Raw genomic sequence first — 26,659 nt, forward strand, 5'->3', positions numbered from 1 at the left:
ACAAAGACTAGAAACGGGTAGAAACGGCTAGCGTGGGTCCTATAAACGGTAACAAAATCCAACTACCAGCAGCTCTAAATCTCACTCATTTACATGTTATGTTTTCTTTGGTTTTTATACGGATTCAATTAAGTTTAACCGTTTTAAAGGTAACTAATAACTTCCTGGAGTCTCAGTTGGCTGCCTGGCAACTACCAATATTTGCGCATACATCAAGGCCTTTTAAAATGGCGCTTTTGTGCAGATTAAACAAATGAAATGTATCTTGTTCATTGTTGAGTTTTAGAGAAGCCGCTCGGTGGATTTTGTTAAGTCAGACAGAGCCAGGCTAGCTGTTTCCCCCCGTTTCCAGTATTTGTGCTAAGCTACCTAGCTGCAGGCTGTAACCTTGTATTTAATGGATAGATGTAAGAGTGATGTCAATCGCCTGATTATCACTCGCAGCCAGTATTTCTTGTTAGAAAAAAGCCAACAATAGAAAACAAAACGGTCAGGAACTAGGAACATATATTGTTTTCTTCATTCGTAGAAATTGCAACTCTCAGGATTTATAATAACCACTGTTTTTAGAAGCAACCACACATTAATATTACATCAGTTTCAGTTTAAAACATTAAGTATCTGTGATGCAAGGGTCAGCTCACCAAAATAACAGTGAAGCGTAGGGGTGGTTTTGGTTTCTGAGGGGATGAGACATCTGATGCTCAACCAAAAACAATGGATGTAAATGGTAATTTGTTTAAAACATCAAGCACACAAACACGCTCGCACAGACCTCCCTTTGTTTCCTCGCCAACACCAGAGCCGTCCTGTTTTCTCACAGCAGACGCTCACGTCTTTATGGAGCTGATTTGTTGTTGTCATGGTGGCAATGGTGTTTGTCTTCTGGTGCTGAACCGTATTTGATCCCACACACACACACATGCACACGCACACACACACACACACACACACACACCTCTGTTGTCTGGATGGAGATGCAGCAGACATGACGCAGAGTTACGGATAGTCTCTGTTCACTAAATATTTGGTTAATGATGATGATCAGATGACTGAAAGACGAAACCCCAAACTTCTAAATTTAACAAAACCATACGCACACGCACACGCACACACACACACACACACACACACACACACACACACACACACACACACACACACACACACACACACACACACACACTGGTGATAGACTGTGTGTGTGGTTGTGGTGGATTGTTTGGTGATAATTACTGTGGTGAACCTCCTGCAGCCTGGCTCGCCTACAAACATCTCAAGCTCCTCTTACTCACTCTGGTTCCACTTCTTCTCTTCTCTCTTTCTTCTTTTCTGTTCTATTTTCTGCTCTACTCCTGTTTCTAGTTTTTTTTTTAACCTCAAAATTTACAGAATCTGTCCATTTCATCCATGCACTAAATGTCTGGTCCAGTTTGTAATCTTGTTTATTCATTCTTTAATCCCATAGTTCTTGGTTTAGTTCAGATAAGATTTGATTAAACTTTATTGTCATTGGGTAAAAAGCACTAAGACGATGGCTGCAAAATATATATCGTTGCCATGTGCAAACGTAATTATCTCAAACACGTCCTGCTACAACTTTTTTGCTGCTTGACACAAAAGGAAAACTTGCACGGTTCTCTAGTTCCATGACTAATAAAGTGTTTACCATTAGTTACCTACAGTATCGGTTGGCCTGCCATAGTTTAATTAAGAACCGCATATATATGTTTACACCTCTCTAGAAAATGGCTGTCCACCAAGTTCACCATCAACCTGACAGAACTGTAGAGATCTGCAAGGAAAGAATTTTTAGCTCAACAAGACAATGACCCATGTGATATTTCAGTTTTTCTTTTTAATAAACACATTAATGTACACAAAGGGTGAAAAATTTAAAGGGGGAACAACCCATCTTGGGGGGATTCAACTTGGTGGGTCAGGGACAGACGCTCTGTCGACGGGCAAATTTTCTCCGTGCACCAGATTGAGGCAATTCACTTCAAAATGTAAAATTAGGATTCATATAAATATTTTGCAGAAAAAAATGTCAATTTTTACCAATTTCCGACTGTAAAACAACTTTTTGTCTTTATAGATTATTTTCTTAGTTTCATTAATTTATCATCTGCTCTGTAAAGGTCAAATATAATAAAATACAAGTTGGCATCACCCATCGTCTTGTTTTCTCTGACCAACGGTTCAAAAACTAAATATATTCAGTTTACTGTAACATCAAACAAAGGCATGCTGCAAAATCATCACAGCTGAGTTGATTTCTCTTCAGATAATATTTAGTTTTTTGTCTATTCTTCTCCTTTTCCCCCTCATGTTATTTATTATCGTTTCCTCCGTCATTATCCTCCTCCACCTCTCTCTTCTTCGTCTTCCTCTTCCTCACCACATGGCCATGTTTCTGGTTCTGATGACATCATAACCTGGGAACCAGCAGGGTGAGGTCACACAAGGCTAAACGCAGCAGAGTGTTTGTCAGTGTGTGTCCTGTTTATGCATTCAGACGTAATGCCAGATGTGTGTGTGTGTGTGTGTCAGTGTGGGTGTGTGTGTGTCAATGTGTGTTAATGATAGGGCAGCACTGTGCTGGTTACTCGGTTCTCTTGTGGTTCTCTTGTGGTTCTCATGTTTTCAAGTTTCTTCTGCTGTTTGTATCAAACTTATTTTAGCTCAAATGTCTTCCAACTGGTTCATTATTTCTTTTTACCGGTTGCAAGTAATGCTCCGTTCTAATTCTATTAAACCGTTCGAAACAGTGGACGAGAATATCTATATACTAAATGCTCTTGAGAAGTATCTCAGATGGCGCCCTACTCCGGTTCAAATCCTCCACCATGACACAATCTGTTGCTCTTGGGAACGCTCTTACCTGCGGTGTGCCACAAGGCTTAATTTTAGGTCCGCTATTGTTTCAGATATAAGTGCTGCGGCAAACACCCACGTCGAATGCAAATGCAACGTCGGACTTGAGCAGCATGTGCACTAACAAAACAGGGAACCAGCTGTAAAAACACTGCTCTCCATAGTGCTACATGTGGTCATAACTCTATTATCCTCATATACGTTTACATTCTATGTATCACTTTGGTCATTTGGATTGTCTATTCTGTAGGGTATTGTTATTTTAATATCACGATTTCTTCGGTTACTCATTGACTTTGGAAACATCGTGCACTTAGAAAGGACATTTTTTATCCTATATTTTAAAGTTAAATGCATCGGTTGCACTTTGAGAGCACAAGTAGAGGCTTAATCTATGAAGAACGTTGTGCTCTATTAAACAATTTAATCATAAACACATTGGTTGTATAGATATGAATAATGATGACATGGGGAAAAAATCACAGCCACAAAGTATGGATGCAAATTAGTATATTTTTATTAATAGTCGACCCTCGTTAACCAATTATTAACCGTTAACCAACAGGATAAGTGTCTTGCATGCAGGGTGCTGTGGTTGAAATGGCTAACAAGCCTCCCACCCTAATGATAACCAATTCACAAGCAGCTTGGGCATAAAAATCGATGAGCCTGGGAAAACGGGAAGAGTTATCAGCCGCGATTTTGCGTGTATTGTCGTAGACTCATGCGCCACTTTCCCAGGAAGTTTCCACCACTTTCAGCTGGGAGGTTATCAGCTATGTGTCTACTGGTAAAGGCTACACTTTCAGGGTTTCTGCAGTATTGCAAACCCGGGGTAAAGCTAACGTTAGCTAGTGTCCGCTTGGGAGAGAGTGTGTGAATGCAGCAGTGCAGTTTCTGCAGCGTTGATTTGTTGGTGAATAAATGTTACAACTCTTTAAGACACAAGATTAAGCTTAGTTTAGCATGCACATGGAGCATTAGCACCTGGTCGTGCACCTCTGAATTGCGCCATCTGAACTTTTCAGATGTGACTGACACAAAAAGTTCACTGATAAAAAAAGCTAGAAAATATGTGAGGATTTTACGGAGCATTTATTTTTAAAATGCTTTTGAAACCGGAGGTCTTAAAAATCTATATTTGCATTCATATTTTGCAACTGAATCAAATAGTTAACAGGATATTCAGCCTTAGTGTCGTTATGATGAGTTTAATACTTGACTTCTTTCTCTACAGGGCTTGTAAAACGGCAATAAAGTAGTCCATTATTACGAGATGTGAGTTGGCAGATATTTACAATCCCTCCTCGGCATTGTGGAGTTTGGTTTATGGCGTCTTTGCTGGTTTCACTCCTGCTTCTTCACAGTACATTTAGTTTGTACGCCCTCTGGCTTTTTGGAGAATAATGCAACAGAGCATAACCTGCATAAACGCCTTTGTGCATGCTCGTAGTTAGCTTTTTTCCTCCGTCTGCAGAGGTTTGCTCGATGGGTATCTTTTTAAAACGTAAAGTCTAAAGTGAGGTCTTTGTTGCCCTTTTGCTTTTATTTTGTCTTGTTGGACTATGGCGGTTTCATTTGGTCCTGCTTGAGTCCAAAATGCGGTAGCAAAATGTTAAATTCAGAATTGATTGCACAAGTTTGGCCCGAGTTCCTCTGCCAAGTCTCTCCTGGCTGACCCCAGAACCTTGTTAACGGACTCCACAGATTCATCTCTTTAACAAACAGCGGGAGCTTTCCAGATTCCATCATTTGTTTCGTTTTTTTCTTGGTTCATTCACTTCTTTGAATCCTTCTGAATGAAAACTGAGAGCAAGTTTCTCCCGTCGTTTGATCTTTCTCTCTCTCTCTTCATTTCTGCAGCTGTTTGAGTCAACCAACGACCAGATTAAAGAGAGAGAGAGAGACACAGACTCTGTATCTCGCTCGTCCATCATTATCCAAATCAAAGGATATATAAAGCCTCTAGCCTCTCCATCTGTAATCTGGGGCTTTTTTATTTTGTCGGTGGGATCGCCCCCTCTGAGCTGCTGGTGCATGACTCATGTGACTCTTATTAAGCGGAGCCGTTATTACAGCAATGCATCATGCGGTGATGTCATCAGTGGGTGCTACAGTTTGGGAGTGCCGACATGATGCGATGGGGGAAAGACCGCTGACTCCTCTGGAAACGGTTCAAATGTTAGACCTTGAAAGACCTTTTTTCAAAGCGATCAATCATTTGATAACAGCCTAGACGCACGCCAGAGGGCTAAAGGGTCAGTCCACTCAAATTATTAGAAACATACGTTCTTGCATGACTTTTAGTTTTAGATAGAAATGTTGATGGGATTCCTGCCACGGCCTCAATGAAAGTAAGGGTGGTGAACTTTTGAAAAATGATCACGTATTTCCCCATTCAGGGCTCCAGAGTAACTTGGTCACATGATTTGGTAGTAGCCTTTTTTTGGTAAAGCATGGTAATAATCAGTGATGGATAGAAACTAAGTACTTCTACTGAAGTACTGTACTTGAGTACAATTTTAATTCAAGTTTTGAAGGAAATATTGTGCTTTTTACTTCACTTTTTTCATAATAAATAAATGAAATACAATACTATGCAATGTTTAACACTAAAATGAACTACTCAGCAGTACAAATAAGAAAAAATAGCCCTTTTGCAGCCAAACCTGACTTTTAATTGCATCTCACATGTTACTGCATCAATATTAATAATCTCATATTATAATATATAATAAAGCAACAACTAAAGAGTCCATTTGGCTGCACAACAAGTACTTTTACTGCATTTTCTTGTTTGTATACTTACAGACTTTAAGTTAGATTTTGAATGCAGGACTTTTACTTGTAATAGAGTGTTTCTTAAATCGAGATATGAGTCTTTTTACTCAAATAAAAGATCTTAGTGCTTCTTCCATTGGTTTTAATCAAAATGGCACCGGCTCATTCTCTTTCATCATCGTAGCTGATAAATACCTGCTTGTCAAGTTGACTTTTCGGACGTTGGAGGCAGAAATGGAATTGACAGCGGCTGATGCTCCATAATTATCATGATGCAATAGCGTTAATGCAACCACATGAAATTATTATTATATGAACTTCTCGGTTCAATTGGTCTGTTACCAGGACAGAATAACAACACACCAATTGTTTTCTGTGTAAGCTTTTAAACCAGCAGGAACTCAAAGAAGATCCTCGTTTTGGGAAGTCCACTTAGCGCCGCTAGCTGTTCCCCCCGCGTTTTGTGCTAAGCTAAGCTAACATCTAACATCGGGGGCCTCCAAGGACAAAGATGTTGTGTTTACTAAATGAAGCTTTACCAGTTTGAAAAGCAGAAAAGAGACACTAAAGATCAGAATTTTACTGTTAAGTGGTAAAAAAAAATCTTGATTGGAAAAGGTGACACAAGATTATGAGTAATAATATTTTTTATTATTTTATTAAGGACACAAAGAGAAGGTTCATATCGTACTAATTAAAAACAGACAATATATACATAAATATACATAAAACACCTTTAAAAAGTCGTCTTAAATTGAGTTTGAAGTTAAATATATAGTTAAATGTGAAGTTGGGTAACTAAGATATCAAATACTTCTATTTAGATGCAGTGAGAAGATTTTATTACATTTAATCAAAACATATGGATGAATAGTAGTGTTGAGTTCAAGTTCATTGTCTTTGTATTTAGAGAACGTATGTACAATAGAACATAAGGAGTGATGTCATACACCTGGTGTGTGTGTGTGTGTGTGTGTGTGTGTGTGTGTGTGTGTGTGTGTGTGTGTGTGTGTGTGTGTGTGTGTGTGTGTGTGTGTGTGTGTGTGTGTGTGTGTGTGTGTGTGTGTGTGTGTGTGTGTGTGTGTGTGTGTGTGTGTGTGTGTTGAGTGAAGGATTTGTTAACTGACCTGACAGCAGTTTGAAAAGGCTACCTGCTGAGTTTGAGTGTGTGTGTTTATGGTTGAGTTTAAATTGTGTGTGTGAGAGACTTTTGATCCTTTGTCATCATCCATCGGGTCCTTGGAACAGAGGTGGGTGTTGAAATGTGTGTGTGTGTGGTGAATTGGGGGTAGATGGGCGGGGTTATGATCTCAACATTGAGGAATGTGTGTGAGTGTAGTCTGTTTGACACACACACACACACACACACACACACACACACACACACACACACACACGGTAGCTCCACATCCTGTTTACCACTGCAGGTACCTCCTGTACTTTAAAGGACATTTCATCTAAAATTCACTTTCCCCACCAGACTTTTACATTGTTTTTCAGATTTTTTTTTTTCTTCGTTACAGCGTTCCCAAAAATTATTTCAACCGCCCCAAAGTCAGTGTAAACTGTCAAAAAATCTAAATGTATTCCTTTTACTTTGTTATAATCTTTAGTCGTATCTATATTCTATTGTTGTGAAAACATCTCCTTCAAAACAACTTACCTTATTCAAATGTTTCTTCAAAAACTACATTTTACAAGGTTACATTTGAACACATCATGATAACATTATAATTGACCTTCTTCCAATACCCATTTTTACTGAACAGACCTTGAATCCATCATAATGGAACTCAATGGAACCGTTAGTCCACTTTTGTGTGAGAACTGTCATTGATGCATAAAACCTCAAAGGATGGAACCAGTGATGTTTTGTTCAAACCCTGGTGCTTTTCTTTTCCCCTTTCTTCTAGACAGACTTTGGTTTTTATTCATTTATTTCTGTCACATGGTAGACTCTTGAAACTTGCTTCAGTTGTGTAATCCGTCACAGTGAACATCAGGTCTGCATTTATGGATAGATTATCTGCAATATCTCTGTGGTTCCTAACGTTTTTGGGGGGGTTTGTGACTTTTTTTTAACACAAACCAGTCCGACCGATCCGTAGCAGGTTTTCATTTTAAATGGAAATAAATGTAAACTAGTTGCTGCTTGGAAAGAAGAATGCACTTATTATAGTATATAGTGTTTTCAGTAGTAATTTAAAGTAAAAAGCATTTCTGAGATAAATCTGAATACGTTATTGATCCCAGGGGGGAATTTGTAAAAATGGAAAAAAAAGTGCAATAATACTAGTATTTAATAATCTGTCCAAGGGTATAACATGTATGGATGTGCAGTTTAATAACTTTGATCATCTGAGGAAGATATTGAGGGTCGCTCCTAGTGGTGAATTTACAGAGGATTATCACATGAATCCTCCACTCAATGTTACTGTTTGGGTTCACTCTCTCTGCTCCCATAGCTCATTTTTATTGAAAGATGCAATAAAAAAACACTTTACACTAGAGGTGCAATGGATCATTAATCTCATAGTTCGTATTTGATCACAAATCTGATCAGCAGAAAAGAAAAAAGTAGCGAATATAACTAGAGATCCCTGAACATGTGTTTTTGACGCCGATACTAATTGCCGACCATTGATGATCCATATTGGCAGATACAGAGCCCTTTGTAGTTTGATTATAGCAGCTGGTTTACAAGCCTCAAGACTATTTATTTTTTCCACCGTCTAACTATCTATCTAAACTATCAAGAAATATTTTTTTCTGACCTTTTGGAAATCCTCTTGTTAGACATGGGATGGTTTTAGCTAAGTTGCTAACATCTATTAACAAAAAAAGATTCAACTTTTTTTCAAAAATATATATTTTTTTTTTAGTAGGGAGAGTATTTTGGACTTCATCAGGTGTAATTATGTTGCAATGGATGTGTAAATAAGCAACTGCTTCAAATTCACCACATCAACATGAAAAGGGATGCTGCTGCCTTCATGTGGCAAAAAACAACAACAATTATTGCAGTTTTTATTGATCCAACCAATTAGTGAATGTTTGTGAGAAATTTTGCTTTGTTCACAACTGTTTTACTCGTATAAACAGTAAATAAAAACATGTCAATTATAAACCGGTACCATCATACACCATTTATTTATACTTCAGTGTTCATAAGCTAATGTGTGTGGATCTCTTATGTAAAAGAAAGTCCCAATGAATTAATGACCTAAGGCTTTATTTGACGTGTCATTTATTTATTTAGCCGGGTTTTATGACAACAGTTTGTTGAGTGATGATATGAGCCCTATTATTACAAAACATCATGACTCAACAAAATGAAATGATGTGTCCTCCCTCCGGCTGCTGGTTTGGGACGGAGTATATTCTTCATGCTGACATCAGTGCGATGATCTGCCTCAGGCGTCGACCGTTCTGTTCTGTTCGGCGGGAAATTGTTGGGTAGGAAGTCAAACATGTGTGTTTTGTGAGACGGCGGTGTCGTCATCGTGTGAAGGAACAGCTGTTTTAAGTTGGACAGCAGTTTGTGCCTCCGAGGGAGAGAGAGACAGATGGGAAGATACCTGACTTCTGTCTCACCTTAAGGCAGGTGTGATTGGACCTTACTGATTGTGTGTGTGCGTTTGATTGATGGGGACAAATCAGAGCCACATGCTTTTTAAGGATGACATCACACCTGATGAACTTACAGGGTCCAGAAATTGTAAACAAAAGTCTCCGTGTCGAGTTAGATGTGTTTTTTAGCTGTTAAAAAACGGCTACACTTGAAGCTGGAGTAAAAAGTCAGCTGCTATAGAACATTTGGAGATGTAGTATTGTTTTTTTTTTTTTATGGTAATGGACCATTTTTTGTCATTTAGAAAACATTGATATTGTACTGTCACAGTCATAGTTGTGTAATAAACAGAAAAATGACAGTAATATGGATTGACACAGATCTCTCCACCCTAATATGGCGTCAGAAAGACAAGCTGTGAAAAAGAGGGCGTTTCCAAAAGCCATTCCACAGTCCGACAAGCATTTCTAAAGAAGCATATTTGCAGCTTCAGACCTGCATTTGTATAACAGACGTCAGAAGATAAAATTGTGCAACTATGTGTGTCAATAGAATCCCTTTTTTAATACGTCCCACGCTTACAGCTAGAGGTCACATGGGTCACCAGGTTTGGCTTTAAAGCGTCCCGCATACTGTCAACCATTTCTTGTAATAGAACTTAAATCAAGATTCTCCTCTTTACATACAAAACCCTTCATCTCCCGTCATCTCTCTGCCTTGTTTTTGCTTTTATTGCTTCTGTCTTTACCATGTAAAGTGGCTTTTAGTACCATTTAAAGTGCTATACAAATAAAATGTATTATTATTATTATTATTATTATTATTATTATTATTATTATTTAAATGAATTCAGGGCTCCACCCTGGCCCTCATATTGTTCTCTTTTAGGTTTTTAGTTCCAGGACAAGGCTTCTTTTTGTTTCCATGTCTTCACCTGATCTGCAAAACTTAACTAGTTGGTTGACGGGTTGGTTAGTTGTCCGTGTGAGTTAACGAGCCTCTGGACTCGTTAAAGGTTAGTTAGTTAGTTCGTTAGAAGGTTCTTAGTCAGACTGTGAGCAGGTATTTCAGTAGTTTCTGCTGTTTGCTCATTATGTAACTTCCTGTACTAAAGAGAGAGAGAGCGAGAGAGAGGGTGTGCCACGCTGATAAGAGAGACATTTTGTTCCAGCCCGATTCACCTTTACACACACACACACACACACACACACACACACACACACACACACACACACACACACACACACACACACACACACACACACACACACACACACACATTGACTTTATCTCTCTCCTCCACTTTCCGTTTCTCCTTGCACACATTCTTTGTCCCAATGCAAACTCAACCTCCTCCCACACACACACACACACACATCTCCCAATCGCCTTCCTTGTTGCCACGTCTCCATGGTGACGGGTCAACAAATCAGCAGGTATCATGCAGTGGTAGCGGCTTTCAACCACTTGTTGTTTATCTGATTCAGATCCGGGCATTGTTTTTTTTTTTTTTTTTTTTTTTTTTCTTTTTTTTTTTTTTTTATGAATGGAGTTGTGGACAGATAAATCTCAGAATGAAAGAGGAGCTGACTGCGGTGTTTCATTTTCTCTGAGGGCGGAAGAGTCGTGACGAACCTCTTTATGTGTCAGACCTTTAGTGGTTGTAGCATGTTAACCCTGAAAAATGAGCTGACGTTGTAGGTCAGTGGGTTCATTTGTCACCATCCATTTTAAAAAAGGGAGTTCAAGGGAAATAAAGAAACTCTTTGCCAACAGGATTCTTTAACTGATTTAATTAATGTGTCTGATAAATTGTTTCTTAAGTTCTCCAAAAAGAATGCAGTCTTAAAGATTGAGTCCTATTTGTGACATAAAAGTTATAGCGTTAATTAACCAGTAAGGCTACGTATGGGTTTTGTTCTAAATATTTCAATACTAGAGCCAATTGTGTGATATAACCTGATTAAATATGGATTTTTGAGGCCGGTATTGTTGTTGAATCCTGGGAATATTAACAAGAAATAACAAGAAATCTTGATCCTTAGATTTGATTTGTTTTAAAGAATTGTGACAAAGTTTGACACTAATTGGGACATTTTACAGTGAAAAATGAACCTTTTGTGCTCTCTGATGGACAGAAATATAGAATGGAGACACTTTGTATTCATTGAAATACAATGTTTTTTGAATTACCTCAACTTTTTTTTGTGGCATGTCTGTACAGAAGCTTCCTGTTACCTAACAGTGGACATGTACACCAATACAGTATTTCTACAATAAGATAATATGTTGCTGTAATATGAATGAGGTTTAACTGGAAAGATGACAAGTCGCTGTCAGCTGGACGGAAGACGACTCACTGATTTGAAACTACAGAAAAAAACGGTGGTGATGCAACAGAGCGACCTGCTGTGGGTGATGTCATTTAAACCGGGGAAAGAGACTGTCAGCACCGGCTCATTATGACAAGCTGCTATCTGAATGTTTTGTGCGAGAGAGAAGGAACATAAAAGATTAGATAACAGCTTCATTAGAGGTGGAGTTTAGTGAGTCGGTATATTTTGGAAATATACATTATAGAACTCTGTTGCATTGTTGCACCCAAATAAATGTTTACATTCACACAACAGGCCTTTTTTTCTAATGATGGCTGGATTCCATTTAGCTGCTTTGATATTAGGGTCCAGGTATCGTACATGTTTGCTCACAGTCGGTCTCAAAGCCATAGTTTGTATTATTAGTAACACTAATTGGGCTTTTCCTACTGTGACAAGTCAAAATGTCTGCTGTGAGAAAATGCCAATTTATAAGAAGTGGGTGTAGTCATCGTGACGTCACCCATTGGTTTTGTGGACTACCGTTTTAAAGCCTTGAGTTTGGCATTTTAGCTGTCAAAACCTAGTTTTTTTGGCGGTGGCCATCTTGGTTTTATTTTGCAACCAGATGAGGAGGAGCTAAATACAACTGAAATTTTTAGGCGACCAAAATGTTACAATTTCCTTCCCTGAACTGTCTGTTTGACTCTAAATGGAGCATCATTTACTAAATGAACATCATGCTGTATTGAAGAAGACTTGAAACTAGAGATTGAGACCATAAACTCATGTTTACAATGTTTACTGAGGGAATAAATCAAGAGAGAAGTAGAGTCATTTTCTCATAGACTTCTGATTTATTCACACTTGTATATGGAGCCAACATTATGCAGGACTTTTTCTAGTACTGTCAGTGTTATTTTAGACCTTTTTTTTTTGGAGTCCAGTCCCTGAACACCACATATCCAGGGGCCACTAAAAGAATATATCCCTACTTTACTTTTTTGGGTCGGGTCGGGTCAAGTACTTCCAGGACTCTCCAATTAGCACGATTGTGTTAAACAAATTCCCCGAAGCCATGAAGGATGTGATTGATAGCTTTTGGTGTTACCTTTCCAGGTGTGTGTGAGTGTGTGTACGTGTGTGTGTGTGTGTGTGTGTGTGTGTGTGTGTGCGTGCGTGTGCGTGTGTTGGCATGCTGCTGCTGAGTGTTCATGGTTGTGTTTTTTGGACCAAACTCAAAACATCAAATCAGAGTGTTGGTCACTCAGACTGTAAAAAAACACAAGTACAATATTTGTCTCTTTTTTTTTTTAGAAAGTGTAGTTGTCGATTTTGACCTAAAGTCACATGAGGAGGACGAAGGACTCAAAGAGGAAGAAAAAGATCAGGCTTTAAAATGTATGAAACAATGCAGTGGATTATTAGAGCTGTAACACACATGTACTTAACTTAGAACTTTTTTTTTAATTCTAATGCCCCCTCCTCTCTCGTCTCTCTCTCTCTCTCTCTCTCTCTCTCTCTCTCTCTCTCTCTGTCTTTGTCTTCCTCTTACTCTCGTCCTATGTGAACAATAGGCTACCATGGCGATAGCCTCGTTATTCACAAAACTGTGTCGGCAAGGACACACACAGACGCACTGTTTAGTTCCCAGTAATGGGAAAAAGTGTAAACACATTTTAAGGTTTAAAAGTAACATTTAAATGTTTAACCCATGCTGTGTATCTCACACAAATTAGGCAAAAAGGAGGCCTAAGAAATAAAAAAATAAATCGTACCAGTCATGAACCATTTAACAGAATAGAACAGTCAACTATACTAAAGATGATTGTAGTTGTGCTCTATAGGTTGTGTTTGAATCAGGCGGCAACCTCAGTTCTGAAAAGTGAAGGCAATGCTGGAGTTCCTGAAACTTGCATTCTCTGTTAAGCTGAACGACTCCTCTGGCTGTAAAAAAAAACCAAAGTCAGATTGTATAGAAGTCTATGAGAAAATGACTCTACTTCTCTCTTGATTTATTCCCTCAGTAAACATTGTAAACATGAGTTTATGGTCTCAATCTCTAGTTTCAAGTCTTCTTCAATACAGCATGATGTTCATTTAGTAAATGATGCTCCATTTAGAGTCAAATAGACCATAAAGCAGGGTATGCTTTAGGGCGGGGCTACCTTGTGATTGACAGGTCTCTACCAGAGCCTAATACTTCGTTCCTACCTCACTTTATTTCTGTCCAAATATGGTCACTTCTGTTCACTGGTTGCAAAAAAACAAGATGGCGACGGACCAAATTTCAAACTCGAGGCTTCAGAACCACAGTCCACAAACCGTCGGTGATTTCACGATGACTACGTCAGCTTCTTATGTACAGTCTACGGTTTGACTTAATAAACAATTATAAATAAATTAAATAATTTAAAGTAACACCCCTCAAATTCTTCATGGGACCCCCTGTCCTCACCCCGAGGTTTGAAACAGTGCTCTTATTTTTGCTTTTCCCTTCTTCTCCATTAAAACAGTGGAAAATAAACACTCATTGTTCAACCTGGTCATAACCTATAGGCCTATTCAACGGGTGACAATGAGTCAAAAATAGAAATAGTTTAGGTTTAATGGGCAACAAGCCAAAAATAATAAAAGTGCGAAAGAACCAATTCAAAGCCGGAAAAACTAACGTTGTAATCTCTTGTGCATTAATTAAACAGCACGTCAGGACTTTAATAGTTGGTTAGTTCAAGTGTGGGTGCGAGTGTGCAAGCTCAGCTATGTGTGGGTGTGGGTGTGGGTGTATGTGTGGGTGTAGGTGGAGGGTAAAGGCCGCTGCTCAATGACAGGATGTTTGCTAGAGAGGCGGCTGGCGGTGTTACACACACACTCACACACTCACACAGGTGTGGCAGCTCAACCTTGGTGGGAAAAAGCAAGGAAGTCAGAAAGAGGAGTGTGTGAGAAAGGAGACGTAAAAGAAAGAAGAGTGAGAGAGAGTGAAAGAGTTGAAATAGACAAAGAGAAAGACAGAAATGCAAAGAGATAAAAAATGAGTGTGTTGAGTCTGAAAAAAAACAGAGATTAGGAATGTAGAGAGCAGGATGTGGCAACTTCTCGTGTGTGTGTGTGTGTGTGTGTGTGTGTGTGTGTGTGTGTGTGTGTGTGTGTGTGTGTGTGTGTGTGTGTGTGTGTGTGTGTGTGTGTGTGTGTGTGTGTGTGTGTGTGTGTGTGTGTGTGTGTGTGTGTGTGTGTGTGTGTGTGTGTGTGTGTGTGTGTGTGTGTGTGTGTGTGTGTGTGTGTGTAAAGGCTGCATGAATGTACTCAGCCATTAACAGTGTTGTGTCACCCCATGGGTGAGGCAGCACTCTCCCAGAGCTCCACCTAAACCCGAGTTGCTCAAACATGTTTGGACCACAGCTGTTCTGCTGACTGTGGAGCTGAGCTGCAGATTCACCAGGTGGATCACAGGATTTATCATACACGCACACACACACACACACACACACACACACTGTGGGACACGACACACAGTGTTGAAAGTCATGTTTGCAGTTTCACAATGCAGCAGAGGCAAACATGAAGGTGTGGTGGCTCCAGAGTGAGAGATTGTTTACTGATAAAGTTCTGTTACTGAGCTATAATTCTAATGAAGCGGACAAAGACGTGTGTGGAGGACAAGGCTGCTGATTGTAGTGTTGTTTCATGATGTAACCCCAGGGGAGAGCATGCCTTCGGTTGAGTGCGAGTGCTAGTCATGTGCATCTGCCGGTCTGTCCGCAGATATCTGATGTTAGTGCTCAGTATTTCTTTATATAGAAGTTAGAAAAAATATTCAAACTAAATGATCATGACATCTGATTTGTGTCTTTGACATATTTCACCCCGACCTTGTGTGTCTACCAACTGTTAATCATCATAAATATCTGAGTTTCACATTAATGAATACTTTGTTATTATAGGAGAGAGAAATGTAGAAGGAGAGATTAAAAATGACTGGAATGTGTGAGGTACCAGCTGGTACAATGAGGTCTGATTAATGAGTAACTTTAACCTGCAGCACTGTGTTCTGCTCTGCTAAAACCAAGGTAAAGCCTTTGATATCAGCAGGTTTGTCACCAGATCCGGGCTCAGTGTTTTATCAAAGTCTGAAATAAACTTCTTTCAGGTGGGATGCCAAACAAGTTGATCAGAAGTGGGAGTAGATTTAACTTGTGGTGTCGGAAGGAAAACTTTACTGACTGTAGGAAATGAAAAGAAAGTGTTAAAGTAATAATATAAAAGATTTTCATTTAAATAAAAGTCTGTTAAGTCACTATCTCTCTATGAGGTCACGGTAACACAATGGTTAGTGAGTTTATGGCCTGATGATGAAAGCCCTTGTATTTGCAGTATTTTGAAGTGTGTGTGTGTGGACATTCCCTTGAGAAGTCACAAGCGGCGCACAGTTAACAGTAGTTGGTCGATTAAACGGTTACTATAGCTGAACATGGAACGAAAAGAACAATTACTACAGATGATTAAAACTGACTTCACGTCACAAAGACAACATTGTTTGGATCTCTTTGAACTGAGAGCCAAAAAACACACCTGCAATTACCGCTTATCGCCATAGGTGCCATTTATAAAGAACAAAACAGAAATATTTCAGATTGTAACTTTAATATCTTTGTATTGTTATTTTCTTCCTCTCACTTTATCTTATGGTGTCTTGTTAAATTTGATTTAATTCAAGATTTTCAACCATATAGGTTGTTGATTTCTTTTTCATTTCAATTTGGTTGGAAAATCAGCTTAATCAGACTTTAAATTAACATCATGTTGGGTTTTATTATTGTTAAAGTTACGTTATTAGTCCATCCTTGCTGGAACTGGTCTCACAAGCTCTGGTTTGGGAGTTTGTGGTGTAGATGCTCAGCTGATTGTGTGTTAAACGTGATAAAAGTTACAGAACCAGCTGTTTTTTTTTAATACTTGGAAACTTGAATCTGACCTCAGATCTTTTCTGTTTCTCTCCATCAGACTCTAAAGCCATCGTGGATGGGAACCTGAAGCTGATCCTGGGTCTTGTCTGGACTCTGATTCTGCACTACTCCATCTCCATGCCAATCTGGGAGGGCGAGGAAGAAAAAGTACCGATCCAGATTTTATAAACTCGTTTTCAGCTCATAAAACCTGAAGATTAAAAGGACAACAAACAGTTTCTGCACAAAAACTGAAAAGCTGACCGACGTACGTTTGTTCTTGTTTCTGCAGCCAGAGTCAAAGACACCGAAGCAGCGTCTGCTCGGATGGATCCAACACAAACTCCCTGATATGCCCATCAACAACTTCAGCAATGACTGGAGGAACGGCAAGGCACTGGGAGCACTGGTAGACAGCTGTGCACCGGGTATGCTGTACGAGTGTGTGTGTGTGTGTGTGTGTGTGTTTCAAGGCTGTGGATCTTGACCTTGTACTAGTTTAATCTTTCCCTGTCATGTCTGTAAGTTGTTGTTCACTGTGTGTCTGTGTGTCCTTCGCAGGCCTGTGTCCGGACTGGGAGACCTGGGATCCAGTGAAACCAGTGGAGAACGCCACCGAGGCCATGCAGCTGGCTGATGAATGGCTGGGCATCCCGCAGGTTAGATTCCCCTCTGACTCTGTTCCACATCTGCTTTTTCAGTGTGACCTTTAATGTTTCTACTTCGAGGATGTTGTTGTTGATGACTTCAAGACTTCTCAAAAGACTAAAATATCAGACACCTTGAGATTCATAAATCTGGTAACTCCTGCTCTCTCATTATTCTCCCTCTGCTGCTCTGAAGTCAATACTCTACTACATCATCTCATAATTGACATTGACAGAGTAATAAAGTAAAGCAAATATAGATCTTATTTATTAAATGTCTTAGCATGCTGTGTAAATATATATATTCTATACCGTTAGCATAAGGAAAAGCTAGAGTGTGAATTAGAAGGAAGGGGAATCTTTGAGGGTTTTTCCTGTCATGCAGCTGCAGCGGATGCTGCATACGTTTTATGTTCATTGTAGCCTGGACTGCTAACAATGCTAACGTCTAATAGATTCAAATGGGTGCAGCGACGGTTGCTTTGCATCCTGTTACGCCATTCAATTAGCCGAAAAACATCTCATTCTCTCTTTATCATGCAGCCCAATAGAGAGCAGAATTCGCTCTGCTGTGATTTCCCCTCCGGAGGTCATAGGTCGACAGCAGCATCTCACACAGGCGCGGTTTGGTTTCCTGATTGTTCGCAGCAGAGGAAACTCACTGAACCAGAGTTCATTTTTTTTACACACTTCTGTTTGAGGTCGAGAGGATGCAACTCGAGCTGAAACGGAAATGTACTATAATGATTAGTGCAACAAGTTCCCGGGAATAATTATGTCACTTTTTGATAATTGGTTCATCGGTCTTTATTATTTTATAATAGTTTCTCTGCAGACATGAAAGCAGGTTTTTGTCCTTCAGTATGAAGAACAACCTCAGCTGTGATCATGAAGAGCTTCTCTTAACTTGATTTCATTAATTCCTGAGTTGAATGTTTCTGTGTCATGGCAGCATTACGTTCTGCTCTGCTTCCTGTCAGTCAGCTGACACCCACAGGAAGTCTCCTCCAGAAACAACATCGCTGACCAGCTCCACCGTCACACCCATGACGTTATTTTAAGCCGCCTCTGTTTAGCTGGAAAACTAGTCCGTTAAAACCGGAGCGCGTGAAGCAGAATGACTTAATGGGGAAAATGTTGAACATGACGTGAGCGGAAAAAAAACCCTGCAGTGGCTGTTAATGAGGCCGGTGTGACTCAGAGTTCAGGACATCCCAGTCCGCACACTGGGTCTGTTTTTACTGGTCTGGGGCTCCTTTGTTTCAATGAATGGAAATATTAACGACACAGCATCCAGGGGTATTTTAGACAATAGTGTTCTTACTTTGCTGCAGCAGTTTGGTGAAGAACATTTCCTGTTTTTAACACGACAATAACCCCTAAACACAAAGCCAGCTTCATAAATAAAGGGCTTTTCCCAGTTTGGTGTGGAAGAACTTGACTGGTCTGATTCTCTGGGATGAACTGGAACACCGACTGTGAGCCAGACCTGATCACGTGACATCAGTGTTGAACCTCACTGATGCTCTGGTGGCTGAACTGGAACAAATCCATGAAACCAGGCTTCAAAAATCTTGTTTAAAGCCTGAAACCAGAAGAACCAAATCTGCTTTTAGGGATATTAAAGTATGAAACTGATTTATTTACAACAAACCTGAACCTCGTGTGTGTTTGTATGTGTGCAGGTGATGGCTCCAGAGGAGATCATTGATCCCAGTGCGGATGAACAGTCGGTGATGACCTACCTGTCTCAGTTCCCCAAAGCCAAACTGAAGCCAGGAGCTCCACTCAAACCCAAACTCAACCCCAAGAAGGCCCGCGCATACGGACCAGGTACACACACACACACACACACACACACACACACACACACACACACACACACACACACACACACACACACACACACACACACACACACACACTTTCAAAAAGGCCGTCTGGTTGTGGGTTTGAAAACACAATAGCTTCTGTGTTTCTGACCTGTTTCCCCCCCAGTGTTGGCACTGGGAGCATTGGAAACACATTTTTTTGTTTGACAATGTGAGGAAGTATGCTGCTGTCCGAACAAAGGAGCATGCACACACGTACACTATAACACAGATTTGCAAAATCGTGTCTAATACTATCATAAGCAGATTTGGGGCGTCTGATAAACCTTCAAACTCATGGATGTAAATGTAATTAATCTTTATTGTAGTTGATGTTTTCAGGGCTTTGATTATTTTATTATAAATTAATCGGCAGACTGTTCATTCTTTGATTAATGGATTAGGTTTTTTGTTTATAAAATGATAAGAAAAAGTGAAAAATGCTCATAAAAGTTTTTTTTTTTACGAAAAGTTCAAAACCCCAAAATATTCAGATAAATGTACTATATGACAAAGAACAGCTGCATATCCTCACATTAAAGTAAATGTTTCTAATTTTTGCTTTAAATAGATGAAACCATAATTGTTGCATATTTTAGGTTTCACTTCTGAACAGATTGATCAAAAACATGTTGCCAAAGCATATGCAGTACATAAATATACTGAAGATGAAAACACATGCAAACAGCAAATAAATAGTTATATACAGTTCATGTGATGGATCTAGTTACTGATACAATTTAATAAAGTAAGAGATACTAAATGTACAAAGAAAGAAAATTCTGTTTATAAGAGCATGTCAAATTAAAAAAGTAAAAAACATAATAATATAAAAGAGGCACCAAACAGAGTTTCCATAGATTTTTCTAGAAAGGAAAGAAAAACTGGAATTTTTTTGGTGAATTTAGGAAAATATGAATTTTTCTGGGTTTTTCATTGTTTCTGTTTCGTTCCATTTCTATTAGTGTTTTCTATAATTTCATTAATTTGAATATTCTGCTGTTTGAAACTGTCTCTAAAGTGACTATAACATTCATACCTGACTGTATCTGTTGCTTTTCTTCTTCTGCAGGTATTGAACCGACGGGGAACAGAGTGCTGCGTCCTGCCGTCTTCACCGTGGACACGTTCAGCGCCGGTCAGGGTCAGGTGACCATCTACCTGGATCATCCCGACGGCACCAGAGAGGAGGTACGCCACCAAATCCTCCTCTTCTTCTGTCTCCTCATTTGTATAATGACAAACCTGCTGTGATATATTTTTTTTATATATAAACTCTGACACATCTGTCTGTCTGTGTGTCAATCAGCTGAAGGCGGAGCCTAATGAGGGCAAGAAGACGTTCAGCGTCACCTACGTTCCTAAAGTTGTGGGACATCATCAGGTGAGCTTCAGTTTTCTCTCTGGTATCATGTAAAAACTGAATAAAATAATTAAATGCATTACGCCCATAATGCATATTTCCCTTGACCCTAAAATCCCATAAAAATTCAGCTGAGATTAAACTTTGTTTTGATAAAACAATTCATTTTAACTACAGATTACAAAGCCTTGATTTTATCGATTTGTGGTGACAAATTTGTTTCTCATGATTTAAAGTTCACAAGTGACAGCACAGCTACTAAACTCATTATTTTTAAAAGCAGAAATCCTGTAAAAGTAAGTTTTATGCTAATTATGCTATTAGAGAGAGGGGAAAAAGAAAGGACCTGCCAATGTTTCTGGGTAATTATTTTTTTAATGTTTTTGTTTCCTAGGTGACGGTGATGTTCGCCGGCCAGCAGATTCCCAAAAGTCCCTTTGAGGTTAATGTGGACAAGGCGCTGGGCGACGCCACCAAGGTCATGGTCAAAGGCCCCGGAATCGAACCTGTGGGCAACGTCGCCAACAACCCCACCTACTTTGACATCTTCACTGCAGGTCAGAAACGACCTCGGAGGCTGTGAAATGTTTCTCATTATTATTAGCATCTGTCCATCATGGTGGATATGTTTCTTCTGAATCCTCCATTACTTTTGTATATTTTCCATAAGTCAAAGACTGACCCGTTAGAGTTTCTCTGTAGGAGCCGGTACAGGAGACGTGACGGCCGTGATCAGAGACCCTCAGGGGCGCCCGAACATCGTGGAGGCGATGATGGAGGATAAGGGCGACAGCACGTACCGCTGCACCTACAAGCCCACGCAGGCCGGCTCGCACATCGTCACCGTCAGCTTCGGAGGGGTGGGGATCCCCAGGAGCCCCTTCACTGTGGACGTGGGGCCCGGTGAGTCCTTTCAAACTTCACCCCTTACAGTCAATTTTAATGTTCGTAATAATCACTTGAATACACCGTCTCATCAACTTTACTGTGCATGTTTTTGCAGCGTGCATGCCGGGTGCGTGCAGAGCGACAGGTCGTGGTCTCCAGCCGTCGGGGATGAGGGTGAAACAGGTCGGTGACTTCAAGGTGGACACCAAAAACGCCGGCACCGGAGACCTGAAGGTTCTCGTCAAAGGCCCGAGTGAGTACCGTTCACACTGTAGACGCTTTGTAGGGACACAAAGTGAAACTGGAGCTCCTTAGTTATGTTTCTGAAGTAAGAAAACCTCATTGAAAGAAGTTGCAAGGGAATCATGGGATATGTAGTTTAGTAGTAGTAGAAGTGTGTGGCGTAAAACAAAACAATTTTTATTTTTTTTACTATTTATATTATTCCTCTTTAACTAAATATACAATAAATAAATATTTATGATGGAAGATTGAAATGGCAAAAAAAGGAATGTTTTCCAAAATGTTTGAATTTTTTCTTACTCAGATTTAATTTACTAATTATTATTACTGTTTCAAACGTGTGTGTGTGTGTGTGTGTGTGTGTGTGTGTGTGTGTTCAGAGGGCATCGAGGAGCCGGTGAAGCAGATCTCCAGTCAGGACGGTGTTTTCTCCTACGAGTATTATCCCAACAGTCCCGGCAAACACACCGTCTCCATCACCTGGGGGGGTCAACACATCGCGAAGAGGTGAGCTGTTACTACGTGTGTGTGTTTGCGTCATTGTGTGTGTGTGTCTTTGTGTGTGTGTGTGTGTTTACCTCAGTGTGTGTGTGTGTGTGTGTGTGTGTGTGTGTGTGTGTGTGTGTGTGTGTGTCTTTGTGTGTGTGTGTGTTCAGAGAATTACCTCAGCACATTACCTCATCTGATCTGAATGGTTGGATCCGCAGGGAAATTAAGACTTTCAGTCTGGGCCTTGTGTTTTCTTTGCCATCTCTCTGTAGAGCAGATTGTGTGAGTATCAACATAAGTTTAGTGCCTGTAATAGGATCAGTACAAGTACAAGTATCGGTAGTAATAGAGGGACTTCCCCAAGTTTCTGAGCAGCCAGACAGATAAAAAGAGAGAAGCCTTCTTGGCGGCAAGACACAGTGATGAGTAACCAGACTTGGAGAAACAATGTATGGATCATAAGTTGTACATGTACAGGGAAATACCTGTCTATACATAATTATACGGTACACACAGCAGAGTCTGTACCTGGTTCAGTCATAATCATGTACAGGCCTCCTCACAGGGTCACAACGTTCCCACAATGAAGAAGCCGTGTTCATATTGTTCGAGGGGTTTTGAGAAGCTGTCCTTGAGCAGGTGTCTGTCTTGTATCATCCAGCACTGACTGCGGATCATTCGGCTAATGTAGCAAACAGAGGGGAAACAGTTTTATGGTTTCAATCCTGCTTTTAGAAAACCTGGATCTGCTACCTGCAGCACTCCGATAGAAACCAGGATACCGTGCGTCACGCAAACACTTGGTCCAGGTTTCTGAGCACGCTATGTTGGTGCAGATCATAACAGCTGAGATGGTGAGAAATCAAGTCTCAACTGCAAACAGATGATTATAAACCTGATTACTGTTATTATCTTGTACACAGGGACACGCGTAATCAGGTTTCTAATGTTCCGTGTAAACAGCATACCGTTGATGTGATGACCAAATCTAAACCAGGTCAGAATTAAGCTCCGTTGCACCTGTAAATACACTCTCAGTGATGTCACGCTGTCCTCAAGTACACCTCGACATCATCGCAGGGTGCTAAAGGGAAGTTTCTCCAACTTTAATATTAATGTCCAATCAGTGTTGAAGCTAAATGTAGTTGATTAAAGCAATATATTGTTTATTTATGTCGTATATTAACCCAGAAAGCTGAGTATACAGCTGTAGAAATCTGTTCTCCCAACAGTGACGTTCAGCTTGGACTCCTAAGCTGCGTTCCCAATCGCATACTTTTCAGTTTTGCTTTTAGTTCATACTGCAGCTGCTTTTACAAAGTGTATATACTGTTGCATGCAGCATGTATCCAATGGGGACATATTTCTTCCTCATAACACTGCACCTTGAACTTTGACCCTCTTGCTCGTATATCAGCCGGTAAAGGATTGTGGGTCAGGATACTGCAAAATGCGATCGGATGTACTAGAACATCCTGGTATTTTTGGCATACTTTTTTTGACATTTTTTTTGACTATGTATTGGCACATACTTAGTCCTTTTCTGGCAAAATAATACAGTAGATGGTAGTGGGGAGCGTTCTCTAAATGCCACTCAAGAACAGAACTCCCTTATTCTCTCTGCTTGTTATGCAAGCTGGCTACATTTTCAACAGCAAAAATGGCTTCCCAAAATAAAAGTATAGAGTATGTTATGGATGAGGATACATTTACAGTGTTTTGGATTAGTCGTAGTTATTTGAACAAGAGTACGAAGCAGGAGAAATGCAGCAGTAAGAGGCAGAGTCTGAGGCTGAATTAGCAGTTAAAAAAGGATGTGGCAATGCATCCTGGTACATGTAGTCACTGCAGGCACGGCTGCCCAAGCCAGAGAACTCAGGTTTCTGGGTCATTAGAGAATGAACAGATTAATTTAATGCTTCAGTTGACTACAATTACCATCAACACAGATTGGATTAGATTTTTTGTACAAAAGTAGATCATTGGACATATTTCTAGAAACGGCATCTAAGCCTTCAGCCTGGCTATCGTTAATCTGTTCCTCTCTCTCGGGTCCAGATGTGGTGATGTTAAATGTCCAGACTGTCAGCAGGTGGCCCGCTGACCTCAGCACTTCATACATTACAGTTAATTTGAATCAGGACACACGGTGTAACTTACAGAGGGCTGAAGTCACAGATGAGGCGAAGCTGGTTTCAGACCTGAGAGCTCATATATGCCCGTTGGGCTGCTGGAAAGGAAGTGATACAACAAACTGTTTTTAGTGCCTCTCACGCAGATACTGACGCCAATTAAAATACAGCTCCGATGTCAGCGAGACGTCCTAAAAAACGACTGAAAAACTTTATAAATAGTTATATTGGTGTTACTATTATTAGTTATAGCAGTAGTGGTAGGAAGAGTTTTTAGGGGGAAAACATTTGAAAAAGAAAACAAAGTTGAACAAAAATTGAAAGTAAAAGGAAAAAAGCAAAGGTCCTCTCTGTGTGAATGAAGACAGTAAATCCCAACAGACAGCTTTATTTGGCGTGAAGCTAGTTTCCATCTACACACACACACACACACACACACACACACACACACACACACACACACACACACACACACACACACACACACACACACACACACACACACACACACACACACTTAGAGCCAGTAACGACTGAAGGTTGGATTACAGTTCTGTGAGGCTCTGAGGTTGTGGAATCGTGTGTTTGTGTGTGTGTTGACAGCCTCACGGATGACCTCATGCAGCGTGCCATCTGACTCCCCCCCACACACACACACACACACACACACACACACACACACACACACACACACACACACACACACACACTTACATACTTACACACTTAGTGGAAAGTCACTGTTTGTCTTACTCTTTCTGACAGTTCTGCTTTCTTTGTTTCAGTCCATTCGAGGTGTCGGTGGGTCGGGAGGCGGGGCCTCAGCAGATCAGGGCCTGGGGTCCTGGCCTGGAGGGAGGCATTGTGGGTAAACCTGCCACCTTTGTGGTGGAGTCCGTCGGCACTGATGTTGGAGTGCTAGGTGGGTTTATTTTTGGTTTATTAAAACTGGAATCAGATCAGATTAAATGCTGTCATCAACCCTCTTCACCTCCAATCTAATCCGCCCTGCGTTGTCTTCAGGTTTTGCCATCGAGGGACCTTCTCAGGCCAAAATCGAGTGCGAGGACCAGAACGACGGCTCATGTGACGTCCGTTACTGGCCGACGGAGGCCGGAGAATACGCCGTCCACGTGACCTGTGATGAGGAGGACATCGAGCACAGCCCCTTCATGGCTCACATCATCCCCGACAACAACAGCAGTGACCCAGAGAAGGTCAGTGAGATACAAAAAAAACAAAGCCCAGGTATCAGTATCGGAACAGAAAAAAGTCAGATTGGTGCAGCCCTAGTTTAGATATCAGAATCAAGGTAGTTAGGTTAAGGTCTAGAGTTGAAAATAATTTGTAGGGATGTGCTGATTAAGTTATTTTGGCTCCGTTCTGAGACGTCTCATAATGGGTATCTGATCAGACACTTAATATGAATCTGACACATTGAGCATCTGTTAATCTAACAGACACTATCTTTTACAAGCTACTTGATCCAAAAAACTGGTTTTGTGGCTGTAGGTTCAGGCTCACGGTCCGGGTCTCGAGAAGACCGGCTGCCTGCTCAGCCAACCTGCCGAGTTCACCGTCAGCGCTAAGGATGCTGGGAAAGGACCTCTGAAGATCACAGCTCAGGTGAGACACAGAAATCCTCTCGCACCAAATCATGAATACAGACACAACCATCTACAAAAGTCTAACTATGAGTGTGTTGACGCTCACATTCACACATTTCATTGCCTCTTATGTGTTTTCACCGATTTCTGTCACATATAAATGAAATTGTGAGTTTTTTGTGATAATACTAACAATTATACATTGATTTTTTTTACCGTTGGTGATTAATTTAATTGATAAATTGATAAATCGACTAGTCTGCAAACCTCAAAGAAAACATTTGTATTCAGCCACATGTTTGTACTTTAGTTTCTGTATCAAGAAGCTTTTACCATCCTAACTGTCTCTCTGTCTGTCTGTCTGTCTGTCTGTCTGTCTGTCTGTCTGTCTGTCTGTCAGGATGCAGAGGGGCTTCCTGTGGATGTGAAGGTGAGGAGTAAAGGTGACGGGCTGTACTCCTGCTCCTACACGCCCAATACTCCTCTCAAACACACCGTGGCCGTCGCCTGGGGAGGAGTCAGCGTCCCCAACAGCCCCTTCAGGGTAAGCAGCCAATCACAGCTCCCCGTTAAAACAGGAAGCGTCATCCTGTCCAAACCAGAGGATCCGGTTGAGGCAGAACGTGCTAAAGTCGTCCAATCGGAAGCTTTAGTTAAGACCGAGAATGTTACGGTCGTCCAATCAGAGTCGACTGTTCGAGAGGAAAGTTTAAAGACGGTGCAGACAAAATGTAAAGACGACAACAGCAAAATTAAAAAGAAGCCTCTGATTATCATCACTACGTACACCGAGGAGAGGTACAGCTTCTAGTTCAGCTGCACAGAAATAAATCACAGAAGTAAATTCTTAAAAAAAGAAAAACACTATTTGAAATATGTTTTCCTATATATGTGTACCTTTAAATATTGAACGCCTTAAGAGAAATCTA

General features: G+C 40.4%; 1 protein-coding gene across 1 annotated transcript in view; it reads left to right on the plus strand.

The window, feature by feature from the left end:
- The window catches only part of LOC129105562 (filamin-B), a 70,138-nt gene that overhangs the window by 10,927 nt on the left and 32,552 nt on the right, over positions 1-26,659 (plus strand). Inside the window, 14 exon segments of the mRNA XM_054616651.1 lie at positions 16,549-16,658; positions 16,783-16,918; positions 17,052-17,149; positions 18,823-18,970; positions 20,081-20,199; positions 20,318-20,392; positions 20,766-20,928; positions 21,074-21,274; positions 21,375-21,512; positions 21,883-22,009; positions 24,909-25,045; positions 25,147-25,340; positions 25,636-25,749; positions 26,131-26,274. Of these exon segments, the coding sequence (XP_054472626.1) occupies positions 16,549-16,658; positions 16,783-16,918; positions 17,052-17,149; positions 18,823-18,970; positions 20,081-20,199; positions 20,318-20,392; positions 20,766-20,928; positions 21,074-21,274; positions 21,375-21,512; positions 21,883-22,009; positions 24,909-25,045; positions 25,147-25,340; positions 25,636-25,749; positions 26,131-26,274 (1,904 nt within the window).

This window comes from Anoplopoma fimbria, chromosome 17 (genome assembly GCF_027596085.1).
Source record: "Anoplopoma fimbria isolate UVic2021 breed Golden Eagle Sablefish chromosome 17, Afim_UVic_2022, whole genome shotgun sequence".
Classification (NCBI taxonomy): Eukaryota; Metazoa; Chordata; class Actinopteri; order Perciformes; family Anoplopomatidae; genus Anoplopoma; species Anoplopoma fimbria.